Raw genomic sequence first — 24,866 nt, 5'->3', positions numbered from 1 at the left:
GGTGTGGCGGCAAATTTTACTTTTGGTAAAAGAAAAAAAAAATTCTAATAAATGGGATGAAAAAAATACTTTCGAATGGGATGATTTACCCACAGAAAAAGTTGTGGGTTACAAAACAAGCCTGATCTGCAGTCGTTCGACAAATGCGATTTTTAGTGAACCAATACTGAGAAAAAAACAAAACGGAGAGAGAAAACAGTTGGAGTCAACCGTCTAGCTCAGGAATAAACATACCCCTTGACTTCATAACCATTTATAATCAACGCCACAAAAACTGTCAAAAAGGAAGAATAGAGATCAATTTTGTCCTACCTTTATGCCTGGGAAAGACAGCCAGGCATCTCCAGTTGCTCCATCCTTCCGCTGAAGAGTTAAACGACACCAATGACGGGATCCTCGTGAATACACCCACATTCACATGGGCGTACACGAGGACATTGAAAGAAAGGGAATCGGACATCAGTAAATTTTCCAATGCAGTAGGATGGCTTTTTATCTAAATAAAAGTATAAAATGGGTTACGAGAAAATATTGTCAACCAAAAAAAATGTCAGGAAAATTTGATAATGGGTAAACCCTAATTGTTGATAAATGAGAGAATGAAAGGTTTCAACGTAATACATTGCATTGATGCAGGTAATGCAGCGTTGAAATGTATAGTAGGTGTAGGCTGTGTAGGTCACAGGTCAGTTAAAATAGAGGAAATCATATTACCCGAACAATGATCAATGATCCTGAGTTTGTTGCTGATGACAGGTACCTACACAAGAAAGACTTGCATATTGTGAAGGTATGATGACTGGCCCAGTGGCCCTGGCCTTAAATCTGCAAAAAGAAGAAAAAAAAACAAAATTAAATGCCATGCATCGACAATTACATGATAAATTATAGTCAGCAGGAACTAACATAGCACAATTTTGGAACAGGTTTAACTCTTCTATTATTTAAGCTCCCACGACCATGCTATTTGTATTCTTTGTTTTATTTACCTGCTAAACAGCATGGTGTGGATGACTGTTATCAAAAACAAATAAATCTTTAACAATATAAATATGGAACTTTGTCTCTGACTTTTTGAAATTTTAAACTAGACGAGAGCAGACGACACATTTCGAACAGAATGCTGAATGGTGATCGAGATCAAGATAAAAACGATATCGATATAAATGATAAAAAATCATACCCACCCCCTTAAAATCCAAACCGCTCAAAAAAACCTTATGAAATAAGTGAGAGAAAAGTTTTAAAATTTAAAAATGAAGAAAATACAAAACAAAAACAACATCGACCCCTTCCCTAAATCCAAACCGCCATAAACGAGAAAATAAAACTCATAAAAGCGGTTTGATCACCAGCGCTCTATATCCGCTGAACGGATCGGGGTTATTTTTTTTTATCACATTGTTCGTCTCCATCAATTTGATTAATAAGCCCACCCACTATAGACAAAGATCCAAATATGAATTTCCATGAGACCGAATAACCGCGGCCCTAATAACACAGGACCTTCTTGATTGGAAGCCAAGAGGGAATAAAGAATGACTCCTGTGGTCGAGTAAATTGTAATGATCTATAATATATTTTCATCGTCAGTTTTTTTATTTGGTTTTTATTTCTTTTATAAATACGAAAGAGGTGGCCATTTCATTTAATTCTGGAGGGGGGAGGTTGGGTGGGTTTTGAACCAATGGCGAGGACGTTTTTCTTGATCGACTTTTTCTTTCCACACACGTGTATACACATTCGAGTGATGCTTTTTTACGTCAACCGAAAAATGAGGAAAACATGTCAAGAACGCCATATAGATAGAAATCAAGTAATTGGATCGAAATCATGTTAACTGCAATTGGGTGGGAGGGACGCGTGTCACATGTGTGTGTGTGTGTGTGTGTATGTACAGCAGAGAGGATATAATATAACAGTCTCACGGAAAGATTTCATTGTTTCCTCCACACACCTATAATTAGTAGTAGAAAAAGTGTTGGAGGCTATTTATTTTGTTACAAAATTGCTATGCAGGTGGATTAATTATATTAAATATTTCCAAGTATAGTGTTCAACTCTATAAGTAAATATATATATTATTTTTGGGGTAATATAGTTAATGCAATCACTATTTTTGTTGAACGGTGAGGAGATAGTGTTTTATAGAGTGGTGGTGTGATGTAAATATATTTTTATAAAATGAATTGCGTCATAGCAATTAAAAAAGCATGTCGCACCCTTTGAATTAACTGCTATAATCCTATGATACTGAATTCCGTAGTTTTTTTTTAATATTTAACTGTGTTAAAAATTGTTGTATATAATGACTTAAAAAAAAAATCTTATCGTTAAAATAAAATGAATAATATTTGTTTGTTTTTTTCACGGCTGGCCAGTGGTTGGTGAGGGGAAATTCAGATCGTCTCCGCTGTTGAGGAAAACACTCCAGTAGATAACGTTGAGGAGGAAGAAGCTGAGCGGGAAGCCGGTGCGGGAAATCCGATCGACGGCGATGGCTCTGGCCCGTCGCAACTGTGCGAGATTGAGCGAGTTGATCGGGCTGTTGGGGCTCTGGAACTGGTGCTGGCCGCTGTTGCCGTGGTGGTGGTGGTGCTGCTGCTGAACGGCAGCTGGACAACGTCGCCCAGGAGTCGCTGGCGGACTTGACGACGTCGCCCTGGTCGAATGATGGCCATGGCCACCATTATCCGGCGACTTGCCAACTAGAATATATTCAATCAAGTCGACGAGATTTAAGTTTTGGCTCATTATAATTAACCCCGAAAAGTCTCAAGTTACCCGAGTGGAGGGACGAGATGAGAGGGAGGCGACCGTTCTCGTTGGATACGCCGGCCATGTTGATTCGCTTGCGCTGCTGGACGGTGCTGGTGGTGGCGGTGATGGACGGCGTGGAGGCCGGACAATCCTCTGCCGACGGCAGGATGGCATTTAACTGATGACTCAGTTGGAAACTCGTCTCCCTCAATTGCTGCCGGCAAGCTGCTGTTTATCAATCGAAATCAAATTTCAGAATGAAAATCACAAAAAAGGAGATAAAAACCAGCGATTGAAAAAAACAAATCATAAGCAAAATGAAAAAGAAGAGGGAGGGGGGGAAGCAATCAAATACAGGGTGGGGCGATGTGTATAAAAGACATTCCCTCTGATTGAAAAATTTGATGATCCCCTTTGAGCTTTGAATCGAATCGAGTCCTTCTCGGCCAGCACTCTACCGGAATAATTAGTTTGCCTCTTTTTTCACTCGTCGTGTCTACTATTCTTCCCTTTTATTCTTTTTCTCTTATTGATATAATTCTTCATTATCTGGCTCCGCGTACCCAACACTACATATAGCGTGCAAATACTTCACTCGGCTCTACTGAAATTTTGATTTCGCCGCCGGATAGGACACACGCGGACGAGTATTTTGCAGAAGCGCTAAACTAATGCACAATTCCTTACTTCCGCCCTATTTCCGGCCTAGATCTACATACGCCAGCGCGGTCTATCTTCCTAAATGTCAAGCTGGATCGTCGAACCCTTATTTACCCACTTCCATCGTTATCTCGGACCAACAAAACAAAAGCCCACAGCACAGACTGCTGCTGGTCATCACGTCGATGTAATAACTTTGATATCGGCCGCCCGCCGCCTGGATGTAACGCAGTCGGCGATTAAAGTTGTTGTCGTTTTTGTCGTTTTCCCTTTCGGATTGTGTGGTGTTTGTCTCTGGGAAACAAACAAACAAACAAGAGAGAGAGAGAGGGACGAGACAAAATCAGTTGCGACACTTTCCCCACAGGAGAAACTTTCTCCCGCGCCCAGACGTTTTAACTCGGAACGCGCGTCTATAAGTTTATGGAGATTTTTAACGAGCCTCTCTCTCCTCCAAGCCCCCCCAAAAGAATAGTTTCTGTATCAAAGTATATATAGGCTAGACATATTTACACACATACGCTATAGATTGTACTATGTGTGTCGGGGGCCTGTACACAAATGTATTGCCGATGAACTTACACGAGCAGAGATTGCGATGGCTCTCGCCGAGTGGCAAAAAGGAGAAAAATAAAAAAAGCTAAAGGGGGGAAACAGCTATTTATTTTGTCGTGTGTAACTCGAGCTGTGAGTGACAGACAGCTAGCAGGAATCGTCCCGAGAGGATGCACATGTACACGCAAGGCTAACAAAAAACGACTTAAATAAAAGAATTCGATTTGAGAGTGCACACGCGTTTTTCCCCCCTTTTTTTTTTTTACTGTGTATATACACATCAAGAAAATGGGAGTAGTAGTACCCATCCAATACGTATTGGAGCTTATACACACACACGAACGCAGTTGACGAAAAAAAAAAATGGCGAATTGGATTTTTCTCGAACGGCAAGGAAAGATAAGAATAAAGTCCGGGGGGTCTTCAAGTATCGAAATATAAGCGAATATTTCTACTTTTATGTAGTTATAACTAAAAAGACTGTCTTGTTGTGAAAAACATTCTGGTTAATGACGGATAAAATTACATTTTTTCCTTTTCTTTTCTTTTTTTGAAATAACGGCGCATTGGTCGCTCAGAAGGCAGGAGCCGAGTAAAGTATTTGGCGAGAGAATAAGGAGCGGAAATGGAACTCGTTTGAAGTTGATCGCTCTGCTAGCACAGCTACAGCACTGCACAACTAGCACAGCTAGCACAGCTCTAGCAGTTTCGGTTCATTAACAAGACGGTTGCAACTCTGGTGGATATGCCGAGAGGATCCAGCACGCGCCCGTCAACTTGGAGAGGGTTAAAGAGAATCCTTAATGAGATGCATCTCGCTCTCCTTATAACATGTCGAGTCTGTGTGCACAATCGGCGACGGCGACGACCCTCTCCGACTGAGTTAGAGAGGAACCGCACCCACCCACCCAAAGATCGACACACAACGCAATGGAAGGGGTGAAACTCTTGAGAACTGCAAAGGCAAAAAGAAGAAGAAGAAGAACGTCCCCCAAAAAAGTGAGCTCGGTACATCTGGAGAGAGAGAGAGATCGAAAGGGGCCTCCTCCCTCCCAAATGCAAATGAGATCTGCATCGTCATTAAGTTAGTAAATGTGCGATAATTTCATTTCTCGCCCACCCGGTTTCTCGCCATCTATACATCGACGACGCCGCCTTTTTAATTGGACAAAGTGTACACGCGTAGAAGTTGAACACGGGAAAAGGAAAAGAAATGCAAGGTGATGGCCGACGACGAGCAGACGCCATCAAACTGCGCTTTACTGTACCTCGTTAGACATTTCATCTTGATATCTTTTTTTTTTATTATTATACTATACGGTCTCTAAATATATATCTATCTAATGAGGAGCTTTATTCTTTCCTTCCCCACTTTAGTGGCACTCGGATAATAGCGCGCCTGGCTCTCTCCTACACTCTAGACCGTATTATGACAGAAAAAAACAAACAAAACATTATATATATAGACGCTGGGATCCATCTACTTATCTGTCGTCAACCACTACTCGACAAACAGGAGCGTAGGCAAAGCTCAGCCAGCCATAATGATAAGTAGAGTGCTCCTGCTGCTGCTCCTCGTCGTCTTCTGTGCATATATAACTAACTAACATTCACACTCTTATCAAATCTCGTGCAGTTATATCCATCCGTTTTGGGTTAATAATACGCGAAGCGGAGGAAGGAAAAACAAAAGTTGTCAAACATTTGTCTTTTGGGTCGGTCGAATTTGATTACCTTGGCGAAATGAAGAAGTCAGCGAATTGTTGGCTTGTTCGTCCCGTTGCTGATGCTGATGCCGTTCCATGGAGGAAGATGAAGGCGACGTGGCTGGCGCCGCTGGTGACGAGTGTGGCGGACCAGCGCCGCCGCTTCCGTCGTCCGGATGATGGATCTCCACGGCGTGATGCTGCAGCCGGGCGTTGCTGCCACTCGTGAACCGCGTCGCGTGCTGCGCTTTGCTGTTGTAGCTGCGGCAGCCCATCGACGACGACGATGACGTCATCATACTCTTGGAGCGCTGGATACTTGCCGACGGCGTCGTCATCGAATTCTTCAGTAAACAATGCGGCTGCACCTCCATCAACTGGTTTGGCCGCCGGAAGAGAAAGCAAAGAAAAAAACAATCAATCAATCAATTGCGGGGATATAGAACACGACGACCCCGCCGCGAGCAAGATTTGCGCCTATTTCGCCTGCGGGCATCTTAGCGCTAAAAGTCTCTGAAGGAATGACACATAGTATAGGATGGACGATGTCCGTTGTCTGTGGTTATGTGTTACTACTACACCAACAGTGGTGCGGATGGGCAATGCATCCGCCATGAATCATGATATCCGCCACCCGAAAAGTTGACACAAAAGGATTACATCTCGTCTAACATTTCGAGCTGCTCTTGTTTCAGACTGCTGCCAAGCCCCACAGCCCACACAACAATATCAAGGGGGGGGGGGCTGTAGTTGTAGAATGTGCGATGGCAGAGACTAAACGACATCTCAGCCCTGAAGGCGAGATATATACCCGTACATCCCCGCTGACAAATGAAGTCTGTATAGGATATTATATAGACGGAGAGCGCAAAAATAAAAAAGAAAAAGAAAAAGAAAGAGGAATTTTCTGGAGGATATTTCTCTCACGTACTTGTTGACTGGTGGTGGTCGGCATCCGGGTGGATCCGCCGCTCCTGTTGTTTCCGCCGCTGTTGTTGTTGCCGCCACCGGCTGTCGTCATAAACATGGACTTCATGCCCTTCTTGAGGGCGCTCTCCTCGCCGTCGACTATGTCGCCCATCAGAATGTTGACCAGGGCGTACTCCATCAGCGACATGAAAACGAAGACGGTGCAGCCCGACATGAACACGTCAATCGCCTAGATATATTATATGAATCCACCAGAAAGTTTTTTAGATTCACATTCCGCCCAAAGAAAAAATAAAACAAGAAAAATCAAAAAGAGATTCAAGTTTCTGTTTTTTTACTTTGGGCTTTTTCCTCAAGTTTGTCTTTTCAAAAGATATACAAAAAAGGATACAAGTTTCCAGAGTTTAGACGTCGAACATGTTCAAGTTTTCCCCCTTAAAATTCGACAGCAGAGTTCTAGTTTGCGTGTTGCTTTAAATTTAAAAGAATTACATTTTCTCGGAAAATATATAAGAAGAGAAAAGGAAGAAAGAAAAGGGGATCGAGTTCACAGTAGTTAATCCCTGCATGTTGTTGATGTTTGATTCTTTTGGTATATACACAACCCCAGCCCCGCTTACCCCCAACGATCGATTTCCCTCGGCTGGCATTTATACATATCATCCCCGGTCGTCTCGTCTATTTATCAAATGTCAAACTCAATGAGATGCGCACGCAAGTTTGAAAAAAAAAAGGGATGAAAACTCCACAGAAAAGTTTTGTTTTTCTTGCAAAGAATTTTCTGTGTAGAAAGAAAAAAACCGAACGCAGTTGATGATCTATGTCTTCCGTTCGCTGCGCTCTCCAAGAAAAAAAAAACTACACCGTGGACAAACTATGTGAGCTGTGTGTTTAGATTATATAGCCGGACTCGCCGGCCTCGGTATAAATTCGCCCAACAGCCTGGGCTACACACACACACACACACACATAAAAGCTCATCGCGTAATACATAAATGTGTAGAAGCACTTTCTTATTCTTTTTTATTTCTGGTCGAGTAAGACTTGGGTGGTCTATAGCACATCCCCAGATATTCCGTGACGTGGACACACCACCACCACAGCAGTATACGGTCGGTCGCGTGCTGGTTGCACGCTAAAGGGATTTGCATCCATCCGGAATGTGCATGGAGACCAGCCTCTCTCCATTTTTCTTTTTTACTTTGATCGTTTTCACTGGAAATTTCTTCTGGCACGCGACGGGATGAAGTAAAAAAAAAGGAAAAGAAAAAAGGAAATCGCCATGAAACGATTATTCGGTTGGAAATGGTTTTTTTTAGACTGGGAAATCAAACCTAGGCTATATGGCAGGACATTCTTTTGATCCCATCGGCGGGAATTAATAGTAGATCAACATCTTCCCACGCCGTTTCAACTATTTATGAACCGGGGCTTTTGAATAGATATGGAATCAGAGAGCAGCAGCTAGATTCCTCCTCAGATATTTTGTGATGCAATATTTATATCCCGACTCATTTCCGTTTGGCTTGTGTGTCATTTCTTTCCTCATCTGGGCGTGGCCGAGAGGGGATTTGAGCTCGACCGGATATTGCGAGGATTGACTCGTCCCTTTTGACGCATCAACAATCGTAGTGCTGGTGGCGTAGATCTCTCGTCTCTTTTGTATGCGGTCAACTGCGGGAAATAGATCCCATATCGCATTCATTGGACTGCCATCACTGCTCAGCGCAGAGAAAAGAAAAAAAAGACAAAGTCTAAATGTATACTGTATATAGACGAGGATTTCATATCACCACCCGACGACCTCTTCTCCTAGCCGCCCCAGTCCCGCGTGCAATATCCAGGAGGAGGAGAGCGATTTGCGTAAATAGATATATGTACTTTATATACGCGTATATAATATACTGTCCGGAATGTATATATACACCGAGCCACTGTTTAGTTTCCATCAATATACACTCAGCGCGCACAGTTTATACACACACACAGAGTAGAGAGATATTGTGCGCGCTGGATCTTTGCTTTTTCCATCGACGTTTTTCCTTATTTCTTTTTTTGGCCGGGATTTGATGGAGCGGACAGCAGCACACCCGCCACACGACGATGCATATCGATTTTCTTGTTTATTCTATTCCGATCTATATACGCCCGGCCGGAATAGAAGAGAAATATATTCCTGTTGACTTTGGTGGGACAATCCCCCCCCCCTCCCGTTCCAAACACAATGTGTAGAGTGCAAACAGCTCAACAGGGTAGACGCAATTAAATATATAGCGCGCTTTATCCGGCAGAAAAATTTGAGGATAGCTAATAAAGAGACGGACGGATGGATGGATGGATGAATTACCTTGATGTAGGAGACGGGCGGCAGAGCTTTCTGCGAATTGGCGTGCTGTGTGTGCAGCGTGAGCAATGAAGTGACTCCCAGCGTGACCCTGGCAGGTACGGCTTCCGGCCGGATCCAGAACGAGATCCAGGACATGACGACGATCAGGCACGTTGGGATGTACGTGTGAAAGAGATAGTAGCCCAATCGGCGCCGGAAGGACAGGACCACCTCCAGACAAGTGAAATTTCCTGGAAAAAAAAAAAGAAAATAGAAAAATGAAAATGAAATTTCATTTCAGAAAATGTTTTTTGGTTTGATTCTTTGAAACAACTTGCCGGTGGAATAAACCTGAAGGCAATCGCCGATGGCAGAGTTGACGAGGTCCAGCTGTGGCAATTCGATGCGGTCGTCGACGACCAACGGCGTTTTGAGTTCCCAGTTGAAAACCAAATCGTCGGTCGTGTGCGAAACTGTTCAGGGCAGAAGAATAAGAAAAAAGAATGGGTTGAAAAATATGACATGCTCAATAAATCACTGGCGTAGTAGATCATCAGAAAACGGCCGGACCATTTCCGCACTTGATTCATTCACATTTCCTGTCGGTTTGACGCCCACATCTTTAAGAAACGATATCGGCCAAAACATTGGCCAGCACATCAACTGGCAACAAGAGATAAATGGGCCACATCTATAAAGGATATCCAGCAGGGATCGGCCCAGCAAAGTGCATCTCTCCAATGATTAATATACTCTTCTGTCTCTGCAACTTGATCATCGATTTTTTATGATTATTTAGCCGGAATGGAAAGGGAAGAAAAAAAATCCAGCACCGCAGAAGCAGCAGTTCCATATGTACGTGTGAGAGTGGAAAAAAGGCCATACATAACCTATAAGCCCAGCAGCAGGAAACAGCAGTTGCGATCCGGATCTCTCTTTTTTTACGCCCGGATTTTCTATTACATTTCTATCGAAATAGATAATGCAGCGACAACTTAAATCAAATAGATTGAAAAGAATGAGGATGGAGTATGGGCCGCCGGGGAATATACACGGGCCTCTTATGATTATATTATATTCGACGCAGACGGCAGCAGCAGCCACATAGGATCTATTTTAAATTGAAAACTAAATTCGATGTATTTTTCAAACATCTCACTTACGGCTTTCGATCTTCATGGCGCACTGCTGCGTATCGTGCGGGTAGAGATGGAAATTCATGGAGCACGAGAGAATCAGCGTCAACCTGCGTGCAATAATAATTAGACACCCGTCAGTATACAAAATACAGCAGTCGAGTAGATACTTTGAAACAAACACGGAAAACCCTGCGAATGATTCACGAGAGAACGACTCTGCTCATTTATGTACTTCGCGAGCGGAGGGGGATAATATCACGGATCGTTCCATCAGTTATTTTTTGTTTCTTCCACAGCTGAGAGAGAGAGAGCAAAGTTTTAGTTTTAGACAGTTTGCAAAATAGCACAACATTGTGTCTGCAGTATTCTCTCTCTGCGAGTTACGCCACACGCATTCGCCCTGATTGGTTCCGTGTCGTCGCCAAGTGCAGCCAAGTTTTTCGGCGACGACGAAATGATGGACAGTCAGCACTTCTCAATATCCTTAGCGTCTTATATTATAGTTGCCAACTTGGATTGTGTTTATGTTGGGTCATGGGGAATATTATGAAGAGGGTCCAGAAGAAGTTGTTAGAGCTGCACTTCTCCATCGGCCAATTTGGGATTTTTTTTCCCGTACCTCCAAGTTAAAGGGGGGAGGAGCCACTCATATTCGTCCATCACATCGGGGAGATTAGAGAGAAGCTACTTAGGACGAGTCGACGCTTTTATTCTGAATAGCCAACACAAAGTCCGACGCCCAAAGAATTGATCTGATAGGCTTAATTGACACTTGGAAAGATCCTGTATGGATGATAAATGTCTGTAGAGATGCACGACAGCAGCCCAGCTTAAATGGAAATGAGATGGAAATAGACCCAAAACGAATGTCGAAGTTGAAATGATTAGACTTCTTCATAGAGTAGAATTCGAAAACGATCAAGTCATAAAACAGATAAATGCAATTGGGATTTCGTGCCGGCACGTACCTCAAACGCCGGCTTCGTGCCGGCCAAAACGATCTAGTCGATCAGTAAATATAAAGTCAAGAAAGATCAAACGATGCGCGTGTCGTCCGTTTCTATTTCCTTTTTGTCTTTACAAGTTCTACTATACAATAGCCTCCGGTTGATATACAAAACAAATATCATCTAATAGAGCGCGTCATCATCGTTCTATTTGTTACAAGAATTCAATCTTTCTTGATATGGCGGCCGGCCGCAGCTCCGACCCGTTAGAAATGTATAGGTAAGGTCTAGTTACCGTCCTGCCGAGAGGCGCTCGACCGGCCCCGCAACGACGAGACTTTCACCGACAAATCGATCGAGCTCATTCTGATCCCTCACTTGTTTTTATATACTACATCTGACGAAAAACACAAAAAGGGAGAAGGGCGCCGGCGGGAGGGAATATAGAGCTAGGTCTAGCGGTCTTACTATACATTCGCGCTCGACCACCAGTTCTATAGATTACAACTTTGGAAGCAGACAAAAAGATATTGAAATAAAAGAGCGGGAGATTCGAAAAATATTGGAGTGCGACCGCCGTGGCCATCTCATCGCGGTTTGATTATCAATCAAAAAAGAATAAAAGCCAAAAAAGTAAAATCAGATAAGGAACGGAACTCACTTGACCATGTAGAGGATGCTTTTATCCTTGTAGAGCCAAATGTAGTGGTTGGGAATGGTGACGTCCTGAAAGGTGACCTTTTTGGCGTTCTTGAAAAAGGAATCGGGCCGCCACATGGAATTGAGCCAGGAGGTGGGCAGCAGCCGGTAGTCGGCTGTCAGGTTGTCCGGGAACCGCAGTCGATAATCCTGCCACGTCTGAGAGAAGAAGATGTCGGCCGCAAACGTCTAGGCGACGAACATCATCACACGACGATAACATCCACAACATCCGAACAAGAGAGAGAGAGAAAAAACAAACAAAAATAAATAAAAAGTCATGAAAAATACAACGTCGCTCCTTTTTCTGATCCATTCGATCCTGATTGTTGTGTACGTGAGGCTCTACATATATCACGACTTCCTTGGCGCGACACACATCGCTGTGTCTACATTACACGCGAAGAAATTATCTCTCGCCCTGTGTGAGTGTGTATACTAAAGTCTGTGCAGCTGCGAGAAGGAGAAGAAGAAGAAGAAGACGATATCCTCGTTTGCTTTGTTTTATATTTTCTAGCTACTACTTTGTTGTCGACAAACATATCCTGGCGAAGATGTTGTGTACGAGATAATGCAGCAGCCCTCGCAGCTGCTGGCGGAAACGTCTAGCTCCTTTTACAGACAACAAGAGCAGCAATGTGTACAATTCGATTTTCTGGGAGTTGCTGGTTAGGTGCTGGCACAGAGGCGCCTAGCTGCAAGTTGATTTTCGTACACGAAATGTTGCGATCGATAGAAACAATTGAATTCGCCGGAAATGATAAACAATCCGTGTTTTCCCTTTTTCTCTTTTTCTCCCACAGCAGTGACAGTTCATTAAGGAGCAGAGATACAATATATAATATAGTGTTGGGCCTCCAGCAGCAGCAGCAACAACACATTGTTGAGATGATTCAATCGACTATTACGCCATAGAACTTGTTCGTGTGCAAGTCTAAGTTTGTGCTGGCGGAGGGATATTACAGTCTAAAGTTATATATCTATAGCTTTTGTTCGGCCTATCGAAAAACTTTCTATAGCCTCACACACAATGGCTAATAGGAGGTACATATTTGAGCACCTCCCTCCCTTAACCTTGGCTATTGGATATATTGCATCCGGCCCACTTTCGGTTTCTATTCCGTCGTTTCTCGTAATCGGACAAAAGTCAATAAAAAAAAAAAGTTGTAGTTCTTTTACTTTCTGGCCAGCAGAAAATGTGTTGGTCGCTTACCATGGAGCTCTCGTCAATCGAATCCAGACTCATCACCGTTACGTGGAAGAAGACGGTCGTGGGTTTGCCTGCAATAGAAAAGAATCGAATCAATAAAATGTGTAAGACGGAACAAATTCAATAAGCGGCGGCCACACAGTTTCAGCACACATTCGTGCCCCCCTCCCCCCAAAAAAGTTTATACATTCATGTATTATATGATCGTCACGCCAACTGAATATCAAATCGTTTTCTCCATGAACCTCCCAGCAGAACCCCACGGGAGGTGGCTGGTGTAAGCCGTTGCTGGTTTTCAATCAATACGTGATGAATGTCGTCCGTCATTTATACGAATTTAATCCGCACTCAACTACCTGAAACTTCCGTGTCCTCAGGGGCTTTTTCTTTTTTCTTAAACCAAATGAAAAGATCGTCACCTTCTCTTTTGGGTGGTTCCATCTTGTCGTAGGATCGACGGTCGGCCGGCAGGATGTCGCTCAGCTGGAGCGGAATGTCCGTCTGTTGGGGGTGCTGGTGGTGGTGCTGGTGCTGGTCGACTTGCTGCTGCCGGATGAGGAAAGTTTCGTCGGCCACCAGGTCGGACGACGACGACGACGCCGTCGCGTGAGGCTGCGACGTTGATGGATTATTGTTGGATTGCTCGTAGTCGTACGTCTCCATAAGGTCTGCCACCGACGTCGGTTTCAAATCTCCCGCCAGGTAATCAACACCCACAGTTCGGCTGCTGTAGTAGCTGCTCTCACTAATTTCCGTCCACAGGGAGAGAAATAAGAAAAAATAAGAAACAAGAAAACAAATCAAAATAAATGGCGAAATTTCTCTCTTCGACTATTGCGCTGGCTCTGCTTTTTCTCATTAAATGCCCAGCAGCGATAGCGCACATATACAGTCTGCCCAGCACGATGGCTTCCCATCCATCCATCCGCCGCTCTATAACAAAAGCAAAGAGGGGGAGCGGATATCTAGCACCTTATTTCCTATTCCGGTGGGCATATTTAGCTCTTTTTTGTGCTGCCGTGCTGTAATACACAGTGCCGATCCTGCGGTTATACAGGCAACAAACAACAAGAGGAGCAAATGGAGCCAATGGAGTTTTTGTTTGGAGGGGGGGGGGGGCATCTGAGAGCTGGGCGAATTCACTATGGCAAACAGCATCTCGTCTGCTGCTGCTGTTAATCAAGAAGTTGATGCTTTCTGCTTGCCCGCCAGTGATGTTTTTTCAGCACCAGCAGGATTGGAAACTTTACGGGCAACGGATGAAGAGCACATTGACGTTTACACCGAAAGCGGCAGCGTGAACCGACAGGGAAAGACCGAAGACGATGCGGCTCCTGCGGCTAGAGGGCAATAATGAATTTGGTCGGCCTCTCTCTTCTCTATTCCGGCCGGACGTTTTGGGCGAAGTGGAGAAAACCTATTTGTCTTTATATATTTCCAAATGTTGTCTTATATTACATCTGATAGCATCACCGTTTCACTGTTCTTTCGTTTCCGGCCAAACTTTTAATATTTACGTTCAATCTTTCTTCCGCCCATCCGGCCGGAATTTTCTTTTTCTTTTTTCCTGCTTTCTTTTTATATTCCGGTCGGTTGTTTCCTACGTCATTGGTCGGCGGCCAGTCATTGATGCCCCTGTTAACCTGGGCCCGCGCTGAGACTCTAGTAGTAGCAGCAGGATCAACGAATCGGATCTAATTCCGATATTTCTCCTTCCATCCATTTGATAGAAGAAGAAGTCAGGCACAGCGCGTATCAAAGAGATATTGCGCATGGATAATAACCCGGCACATATCGGCCAACCACAAAAAAAGAAAGAAAAAAAAAAGTATCTCGTTATCTTTTTTTTTCTTTCTTTTTTCCCCCTTTGACTTTGTGTGTTTGAACTGATTTCGCATGCCGGATCCAGCAAGCAGGAGCAGCAGCAGAGCTGCGCTTCGTTATACACAATGAGCTCGACATCATCATGGCGGATGATGATGATGTCTGCGGCCAAAACCAATCAGCCAAATGCCTCCGGCATTACATCGAGGACGTGTATAATAGGACCCGGCGAATCTCGACGACATCGCTTCTTCTTTCGGCTTTGGACACAGTTTTTCTCAAACTCAATAAGAGAAAAGGAAAAAGGAAAAAGAAAAAAAAAGGAGGGGAGACCTCTCGAGCCATTGGCGGGGCCGGGCCGGCGTTTCTCCAAAGAAAAAAACCATCGAACCGACTCAATCCGCACATCGGTAACCACCGTCTCTCTCTCTTTTGACCGTGTGTCCCCCCATTCTCCTTTAAGGAGGACGGACCAACATCAAACAGTTTCTTTTTTAACCCCCCGCCGCCAGGGTTTTTCAAGAGCTCAGATAGCTGCTCCTGCCGGGCGGTTCACAAGGATCGATCCTCCTGTGATCACGGCAGATCCTGCCGATTTTATACCCTTGCTTAGACGCATTTCTGAGTGGGACACACACACAGGACTTCTTTGATTCCATTCTCTCTCTCTCTCTCTCTATAGTCTCTGTTCCGCCTCCCGCAGCTGGATCGAATCATCATCATCTCTAAATGAGTTGATTAGTAGTTGCGTGGCAATATATAAGAGATCCGAAATGACTTACAGAGTTAATGGAGTGTTGTTGGGCGGCGGTTGGGCCGTCGTCGTCGCTGTTGCCGGGCTGTTGGCCAGTTGCGGTGCGGTGGCGGCCGCCGGCGTCCGGACCAGGAGCATCAGGAGGACCAGCGGGAGCAGCAGATGGCAAGAGCTGGAACTGGATGAAGACGGATGCGAAATAACGAAAGCAGAATAATCCACGGCTGACAGTCGTCCTTTCATCCTCTCTCCTCGATGGCGCAAAGTTGCTGGCCGGTTCGAGTCAACGTGTAGTTTAAGCCGGACGGAAGCCCCACCCTGGGAGAAAAATATCGTCGGCGGGAAAAAAACAAGAAATTGTTTTTTCCCGTTTTATTTTTTTTTTTGTTTCCGTCGGCCAGCGGCTACTGGTCCAGGCGGCCGCTTGTCAACTCCCTTGGACTGCCCAATGAATGTCCTCCTAGAGTCTTCATGCAGTTACCTGCAAAGAAAATAATGGCCAATTAACTTTGCGATTTTATACTACTGCAGTGTCATTCGACTTAAATGGGAAGCCAATTTGATTTTTGGGTTTGGCGGGATTATTATTGATGTGTCGGACGCGTTGGCCAAATAGCCCCTGATCCTTTATTATGTCGCACGTAGGCGTCTGACAGCGGCGGCGGCCCCATTTTCCCTGTGTGATTCATCAGCTGTACATTCATCAAAGAATTATTCGCACACTCCCCCCATCCCCCCGTGGCATCGGTGCGCGAATAATGGGGCGCCACGCCCATTGATGGCACTGATCCTGAAACGTGACTCTACCCTCAATAATGTCTCTCGCAAGGATTGATCCGTTTCTTTCTTGTATTAAATGTACCCCCCCCCACCCAATATGCCAAGGGGAAAAAAATCTAAAAGCTCAGCACAGAGCAGCAGCACCAGCAACCCCGGAACAATCAAAAACATGTTTTATGCTGGCCCTGCTGGCCCTGGCCCTGCTCCGGCTTTTAAGAGCTTCATAACACAATCAGCAGTTCGCTGAGCAGGTAAATATAATTAGCAGGAGCGCCATCAATTATCTAGAGCATATGTAACTAAGGGAGAGGATGACATGTGCACAGCTAGGCAGAAGTGTAGAGAGACTACTAGACTAGAGAAAGAAAGAGCTATCAAGCCGGGCCCCCCAGCAGTTTAAATATTTGTTCGTCCTCTCTCTCTCTCTCTCTCTCTCTCTCTCTCTGTGCACATATCAAACAGATGAATCTCATGTGATCCCGAAGAAAATGGATCATCTTCTTTCTCTCTCTCTCTCTCTCACCACCATATAAAAGGAGAGATTGCGTCACAAGAGAGAGAAAGAGAACTTGTCGTGTATATTAAGGCACAGCAGGAGCATCAGGAGCCGCTATACAGGAGCCAGTCAAAAGCAGCTGAGACTCGTCTCTTTTGTCCCGTTGCGTTTTCAGTCATCACCGGCGAACAAGAACACGGCGAATCCACCAAGAGGAAGAAGAAGGAAAAAAAGGAGGAAAAAAGGATAAAAAAAGTCCAAAGGATGAAGAGAGAGAGAGAGAAGACGAGCCCGGGCATGGATGAGGGATATAAATGTACATGAATAGGAGCTATGGAGGAGCATGTAGGAGGGAGCCAATTCGGGGTTGGTGGAGGACGAACCGCGATGAGGAGCATATTAGAAGAAGGAGAAGAAGAAGAAGAAGAAGAACGTGGGGCTCTTCTATAACGGCCCTATCGAGAACTTATCGACCGGAGAGACTGCTGGCTCCTAGCAGGAGCTCCTTCTTCTTCTTCTTCTTCTTTTTTTTCCCTCCCTCCTCCACCCTTGTATGTGTATTTTCTCCATGTATAGTATCGACTCATAATGCACTTGAAATAGAGACACAGCAATCTCTCCCGTGATGGCACATACATGCTAAATTCTATAGAAAAAAAAAGGAGGCCCAGAGAGAAGATCCTGAACACTGCATAGGATAGCTATCCCCCCCCCCCAACCCCACAGCACAGTCGATACGTCAGGAGAGACTCACCCAAATAAAAATTTAGACAGCAGCAGTCTTGCTGGAGAGACTGTGCTGCGTATGGCGCACACAGTTGCTGTCGGAGACATTTCCCATGTCGCTCCCAGTCTCCCAGTCCCAGCCCATGTCTATGTCTATATAATGCTGTATTAAGTAGCTAGTGTGCCACCGCCATGCTGCTGCTGCTGCTGCTGCTGCTGCTGCTGCTGCTGCTCTGGGCCACGACGACGCCAGGGACAAACTATATCAAAGGTTCTTTTTCCCTTCTTTTGTTAGACAACGTCGCTGTGAAAGTATTCAACAGACATTTTGATTTATGTGCGTCTATAAGACGAGGAAGCGAATACAACAAGAGACCGGAGTTGATAAAGATGTAACCAATCATTACCAACTTATACGTGAGACGATTTGTTTTAAGTAGAAATGTGATTAGAAGATTCATATCCTGGCTATTGTTATGATTATAGACTATGTAGTTATAAACAAATGATGAGTAAGAACACTTGGACAGAGGCCTCGGGGGACGAATTGGAGATATAGCGCAAAAGGAAATCTCACCGTATAGGCAGGATCTACGGCCAGAGGCAATCATAAACGGTCGCCAAGGGTTTGCCGGCCGTTAGTTATATACATAGTGATGCAACACGCAGTCTTCAATATTTATACAGGGGTGTCATTTAGACATTTGGAGGATTTGGCCAGAATAAGAGACTAAATATGTGCTGGGATAGAGAGGCAGCAGCAGCAGCATTCCTGTGCTCTCTCCCTGCATGTGTGTGTGTGTGTCTATATCCTTAGAAGAAGCAAAAGTAACGATCCGTGATGTTTCCAACTTCCGCTTACGGACGTGTGTGTGTGTCTCCTATAAGGAGGAGGAGGAGGAAGCGATTGCCTTATTTCTTTTCTCCTTTGCGTCATCCCCCCCCCACTTTTTCTGCCGCACTGTGCACCAGTCTATGCGGTCTCAATCCACAGATACATAATAAAAAACAAAAAAAAACCCAGCCATCCAATATATTCCTGTCTATATAAGGTATAGATTAAGTTACCGTGTTTTGTGCGTTCCACCGTGGGAGGACGAAAAAGGCGGGGGACTTAAATGTCTCAGTACATACAGGGAGAAACGAGCTGTTTGCCTCTATCGGGTCTAATAGGTATCGAATAATCAATTTCCAAAAAGAGAATTCTTGATCTCTATACGCTGTGTGTGCTCTGTAGCCCCAGTTAGATGGACGTATAGATGTGCTGTCAGAGCTACGTTATAGAGTCCCGGTATCAAACAGTAAACGTTTCTACGTTTGTGTAGAAGATGGGAAAATTTCCCGCTTTCGTGGAATCGCATTAAATGTTGCAGGGAAATCGGAAGGGAGAATCGAAATGAAGTTGACAGTTTTTTTTTTTCTTCTTTCAAAGGGGGGAAAAAAGAATGAGAATATCTAATATCGTCAGAACTAGGTTCGTCGTCTTTCTCTCTGTTCTTCTCTTCTTCTTTTATGTATACATTTCCCTCGTCATGCCGCTGCTCTGCTATTTAAGTAGTATTGGCCATGCCGATTCGACAAACTCTTTCCGGAAGAGAAAAAAAAGATAAAATTTCTTCAAAAGAACCATTTTCTACGTATATACTCTCCCATTTTAACATTTAATTTCTTTTGAAATCGTTCACTCTTATTTTTTGGAAAATAACGTGCACCTTTCCTTCCCTCCGCGCGCGCTGTTCTCAATAATGATTGAAAAACAGAACCTAATAATATAGACGGAAACGGTCCTATTCCAATACATACAGGTCTTTCTATTAATAGAAAAAGGGACGACGAGTATAATGGGCGAATTACATCGCAAAGTGGATGGGGATTTAAAAGCTGAGAAAAAAGGGAAAACTACTAGAAATATATCTAATTCACCTCCGCATATATAGAGAGACTATATCTGGAGAGAAAGAGAGAGGGAGGCAAACAATCGCGGCCTTGTCTTGCTGGCCGTTCCTGCAGCAGCAGCAGCGGACAGCGCGCCGTGTGGCAAGCGGCTGTGTACATATATTGGCTCGATAGTGTGTTATATGCCGGCCAATATATAGGAGCCAGCAGTCCCCCTAGCTGTATGTATATGCTGGGCTTGCCCAGCAATCGGGAGGCAAGATGACTACATGTCGGGTGAAGACCAGTGGTCAATACGCCCGTCTTTTCTCTTTTTCTCTTCTACACACACAGAGAGAGAGAACACAGAGTCACGATCAAAAATTTTCTTCCGAGTTTATATCCTTTTTTTTTCCTTATTCCCGTATAGACACGGAAATGAGGAGGGGAAAAATCGAACGGGAGCAAAAGGAAAAAGGGGAAAAAAAGACGAGAGACCCAATCAAACGATGTATAGGCTAATAACGTTGAACATGGAGCATGAAACTCTGTGCCAGATTGGCCGTCTACCCTACCCCCTTTTTTGTCTCTTTTCGCTTTGGCAATTCTTTTGACCAAAAAAGAAAACACGACGACGACGAGAGAAATGAAGAGGCGGACGACGGGGCTGCTGATGATGGACTCACCCAAATGGATATCGGAATATGACGTGCACAGCAGCGGGAAAACGAGGATTTCTTTTCTGTTTTTAATATTCCAATTTTTATAATTGGAATCCTTTTTTTTTGATGTTTTTCCGTTGGACAAATTGGAAATAAAAATTTCTCTTTTTATTTAATTATTTTTTCGGTTCTGTTGCTGCGAGCTGTTATTTCTTCTTTGCAGAGACAAAAACAAGAACAATTGTCTACTTCTTCTTCCGACTGGCCGGCCAAGAAGAAGTCGACCGGACGTCAGCAGGCGACATGAAGAAAAATGGATGGATGTCGGCGATGGTCGTGGACTTTTTATTACCTTTGAGCACTTGGGCGGAGACCTCGCGCACTCTGATTTCTATTTGGTTATTTTTTTTTTCAATCAACACGGAATTCTCAGATAATCATCGGTGAGCCTTTCTACTGTCGAACTGCAAACGGACACACAAAAGCGACGGACACTTTGGGTGGAGAGGGGTAGGGAGGAGGGAAAACCCCAAAAAATTCAAAAACCACAAAAACATCCACGGCCGGAAGAGTTCAACAACCGACCGTGAGTGTCAAATGAACTGGCGGCACAGCACTTGCAAAACTGACGCAAACGAAACCAATTTTCAAATTTTCCAACCCAAATGTGTGTGCGCAAATTGTTTGTCGATGTTAGTCGTGGCGAACGCCGCGAATGTTGTTCACAGTCGAGCGATGACCAAAAGACTAAAGTCGGATCCCCATCCAACAGCTTCTTTTGATGGGTGTGTGTGAGGAGCGGCGGCGCAACAAACAGGAGCTGCTGCTGCAACAGACTCCTATAGCTCCGCTCCTATGGCTCCTATTGCCAATAACAACCAGACACAAGCAGGAGCGAGCGTATAGTCACGAGTCCAACACCGGGGCGGCCGAAGCTCGATGCAACGACGTCTCTCTCTGGCAGTCGAAAGTAGACACTCTGAAATGATATCTCACTGGCTCCTAGAGCTCCTGGCGCCCTGTCTATAGGCGATAGGCGAGCCCCAAAAAAGAGGTGGGAGGAGCCTTTTGAGATTGTGTATGTAGTACAGTACTAGCTGAGCTGCGAGATGTGTGTGTGTGCTGTTAGAGACCTGCTGTGCGGACTATTGCGCACGTCCGAGAGCTGGTGAGCGCATCGCGTGATTCTCTTTCCTCCCGCACAGCTCACGCCGGCCACTTTTGTCGTTCAAGTTCCAGCGGTGGATAAAAAATAGGGAAACTCTGGTCATTCCGTATGAAAACTGATTTTCCCTTTTTTTACTTTTACTTTTTCTATCCTTGCCAAAAGAAGAAGAAGAAGATTTTTCCTTTCTTGTTCTACACACACTCGATCCCGTCGGCTGGTTATTTATGGAATGATGTCATCCATTTATCATATCCCGTGCGCCCTTGTTACATATCCTGCAACGACACATAAGGGACGCTCCTGCGACGAGGGCGCCTCTGCTATAAGAACATCCTCACACGCGCTGGATCAGTTTTTTTTTAGTTTATTTTTTTTTGTTTGGCGACGGTGTGTGTCTACTGGGAGCGCTTGCAATAAATATAAAGGCAAAATGGGCCTGGCGCTGTTTGTTTCACTCTGATTGCGTCGTTATGTATACACACACCTATCCAGGGAATCTAATGAAATTTTCAATTGTCAAAAAATGGCGCTGTTCTTTTATGTTTCAGAATACGTTCGCCCAGGAGCCAGCAAAGGTGGAATTCCGGGATAGACATTTCGAAATTCCCGCTCTCTGCTGCAGACGCCATTACTCTTGGAAGTATTTCGCTGTGTATAGTGTCCGAGTATAGTGCGGACGGACGTGAACTATTACACGGAGAGAAGGGAGGGAAGGAGAGACTTTATATGGTCCACAGGTCTCAACGGTCATCCGTCTCTTTTTAATAGCCGTTATTTTCAAAAAAGGAAAAAGAAAGAAAACGTGCGCCACGCAGTTCATGCAGTCCGGAGAAGAACATAAAAGGATCGAGAGAGAGTCGAAACGATTCTCGAATCCAATATCCATTAGAAAAAATACGAAAAATATTTATACGACTCCGTGTGCCAACCTGGGAAAGAAAAAGGACGACTTTTTTTTTATTGCCAGCAGCGCAGCAGTCTCTTACGTGATTCAGGATCGTCATGTTTTATCCCATCGCTCCTGAATTCTCTTTTTCTTTCTTTCTTTCGTTCTATGCGGCGTTCAATATCATAAAAACGTTGCAGATAGATCCTACTAAAAAAAAGGGAACGGTAGTACGGCAATTATAAAATGGGAAATATTACGACCTGCACCATTCTTCTTCTTCTTCTTCCAGCAGAGCGATAAATAAATCCTTTTGATCTCCTGGAAAGGATATCCAGATTTCGACTCACCGGCGGCAACTTTATACACAGCAGCAGCGCGATTTAGATTTGCTAATAGAATGTGAATATGGATTCCGGCCGTGTAACACGTACATACTGTACATACTATATCCAGTCTCACCTTTGATATATGGGCCGGAATCGGAGAGCCGGGCAGGGGGGAAAAAAAGGAACGACCTGCTGCACATATAGTCCACAACATCCATTTTCCCAGCAATGGCCCAAAAAGAATAAAAAAAGAGGGGAAAAACGTTTTTCGGCCCGAATAATGTATATAGATGCCGGCCTGATGGAGAGGGATCGTGATGCGCTTCTCCATCAAGTAATTGACGGGTGCACTCACTCGCACCAATTGATGGACGCTCTCCTGGCTGGATGGCCCGTGTGTGTGTCTTGTGAAGTTGCTGCTATACCGTGTGACTTGGACAGTTTACATCGACGGATGGATGGATCGACTAGCTAGAGATATACTCGGCTCCTCCCTCTGTGTGTAAGACCATTACAATAATTCGCGCTGGATAGTAGCTACCGATGTTGGCCGTCCAACAAGGGCCAGTGACGCCTGGTTAGACGATCTCCTACACTGCACAGCACAGCGACCATTTCACGTTGGCTCGATCTGCCTAATCTCATCACATGACAAAAGACTGGACACTTGCAAAGGCATTTGTCACGCCAGCCACGACCTTTTTCGTTATTACATAAGCGGCCCAGTCCAGTAACATCAGAGTTCTGACATCCAAATGAAATTCTCAATGTTCCTTGTTGTAATACAAATGGACAGTTTTTCTCAATAAAGAAAAAGGCGAATTTTAATATTTAAAAAAAGAAGAAAAAGAAAAACATTTACGGGGTTTCCATCGCGAACAATTCGCTCCAATCGGGCAGTTTTTTTTCTCTTCTAAAACGACAGCGTATCAAATTCGGACCATAAGTCATTTCCAGCGGTGCACATTTCACTCCATCTAATCATTCGCTTGTGCTGACGTAGGAGCGTGATGGCATTGTCCCTGACATCTGCGACTACATATTCGTCCAATCGATTTCCATTGACACTTTTGACTGGGTGAGTTCCATCGATTCTAATACCAGTACAGAGAAGACACACACACACGGGAATATTTGATAATATTCGAAAAAAGTTTGATCGTTTCGCCAATCGTCAGCAGCACTTGACAACAGTTCTGTTGTCAAGTTTCGCCTTGAATGTACAAGACTACGAGGAGGTGCCGGTGTGGCGGCAGGTCAAAAAATTGTCTTGATGCACTTTGCTTCAAGTGTTTCAAGTAAAAATATTTTCAAATGTGATGGTTTACCCACAGAAAAAGTTGCGGGGTACAAAACAAGCCTGATCTACAGTCGTTCGACAAATGAGATTTCAAGTGAACCCCTACTGAGAAAAAAACCAAAACGGAGAGAGTTAGACAGTTGCAGTCAACTGCCTAGCTCAGGAATAAACATACCCCGTGACTACGTTTATAACGATTGACAATCAACTCCACCAAAAACTGTCCAAAAGGAAGAATAGAGATCAATTTTGTCCTACCTTTTTGCCTGGGAAAGACAGCCAGGCATCTACAGTTGCTCCATCCATCCGCTGAAGAGTTAAACGACACCAATGACGGGATCCTCGTGAATACACCCACATTCACATGGGCGTACACGAGGACATTGAAAGAAAGGGAATCGGACATCAGTAAATTCTCCAATGCAGTAGGATGGCTTTTTATCTAAATAAAAGTATAAAATGGGTTACGAGAAAATATTGTCAACAAAAAAATGTCAGGAAAATATTGAAAATAAGACTGGGTAAACCCTAATTGTTGATAAATGAGAGTATGAAAGGTTTAAACGTAATACATTGCATTGATGCAGGTGATGCAGCGTTAAAATGTATAGTAGGTGTAGGTCATCACAGGTCAGTTAAAATAGAGGAATGCAAATGATTATTACCTAAGTGATGATTCTGAGGTTGTTGGTGATGACAGGGTTAATTACCAACACAGGCAAAACTATCTTATCTTGCGGTTATGATAGCTGGCTCTGGCCTCAAATCTGCAAAAAAAGAACAAACGAAGAAGGGCAAAATTTTGCATGATAAAAGCTAGTCTAGAACTAACATTTCACAAATTTAGAACAGTTTTAACTCTTTCATAGTTCCCACAATCAAAGATTTGTGTTCTTTGTCTTGTTTACCCGCCTAAACAGCATGGAGTATGGATGACGGTTATCAAACACAAATCAATCTTTAACAATATAAATTAGAAATCTTCAACTTTGGCTTTGTTTTGTTCGAAATTCTAAACTAGACCATGATTTATCAACTTTAGACCACGACTAATAAGTAATAATAGTAATAATGAATAAACCAGGGAAGGTTACTCCTCCCTGACTAGTGACTAGTGAAAACGAAAAACGAAAT

General features: G+C 44.1%; 1 protein-coding gene across 5 annotated transcripts; it reads right to left on the bottom strand.

Moving 5' to 3' along the window:
* Positions 1 to 1,976: 1,976 nt before the first annotated feature.
* Positions 1,977 to 24,866, bottom strand: LOC124192475 (gamma-aminobutyric acid receptor exp-1-like). Of its 5 annotated transcripts, none has more exons than XM_046585813.1 (14): positions 24,641 to 24,866; positions 24,398 to 24,499; positions 23,991 to 24,174; positions 15,539 to 15,991; positions 13,352 to 13,677; positions 12,936 to 13,003; positions 11,685 to 11,911; positions 10,101 to 10,183; positions 9,276 to 9,410; positions 8,959 to 9,188; positions 6,613 to 6,840; positions 5,710 to 6,058; positions 2,785 to 2,988; positions 1,977 to 2,708 (listed from the first exon to the last, which is right to left on the bottom strand). In XM_046585813.1, the coding sequence occupies exons 4-14, from the start codon at positions 15,751 to 15,753 to the stop codon at positions 2,368 to 2,370; spliced, it is 2,406 nt and encodes an 801-aa protein (XP_046441769.1). In that variant the 5' UTR covers positions 15,754 to 15,991; positions 23,991 to 24,174; positions 24,398 to 24,499; positions 24,641 to 24,866; the 3' UTR covers positions 1,977 to 2,367. The 5 variants fall into 5 exon arrangements, with proteins under 5 accessions (XP_046441769.1, XP_046441772.1, XP_046441770.1 ...); XM_046585816.1 differs by having other exon boundaries at positions 2,785 to 2,985; positions 24,641 to 24,846; XM_046585814.1 differs by lacking the exon at positions 24,641 to 24,866 and adding an exon at positions 24,565 to 24,637.

This window comes from Daphnia pulex, chromosome 4 (assembly GCF_021134715.1).
Source record: "Daphnia pulex isolate KAP4 chromosome 4, ASM2113471v1".
Lineage (NCBI taxonomy): Eukaryota > Metazoa > Arthropoda > Branchiopoda > Diplostraca > Daphniidae > Daphnia > Daphnia pulex.
The sequence above is the reverse complement of the archived record's forward strand: the minus strand, read 5'-3'. Positions and strand labels throughout refer to the sequence as shown.

Coding starts and splice junctions, on each gene's coding strand:
- LOC124192475 (XM_046585813.1), bottom strand. CDS start 15,753: ATGAAAGGACGACTGTCAGCCGTGGATTATTCTGCTTTCGTTATTTCG. Junction 13,004..13,351: donor GGAACCACCCAAAAGAGAAG/GTGACGATCTTT, acceptor TTTCTATTGCAG/GCAAACCCACGACCGTCTTC. Junction 6,841..8,958: donor CGCCCGTCTCCTACATCAAG/GTAATTCATCCA, acceptor TAATATATCTAG/GCGATTGACGTGTTCATGTC.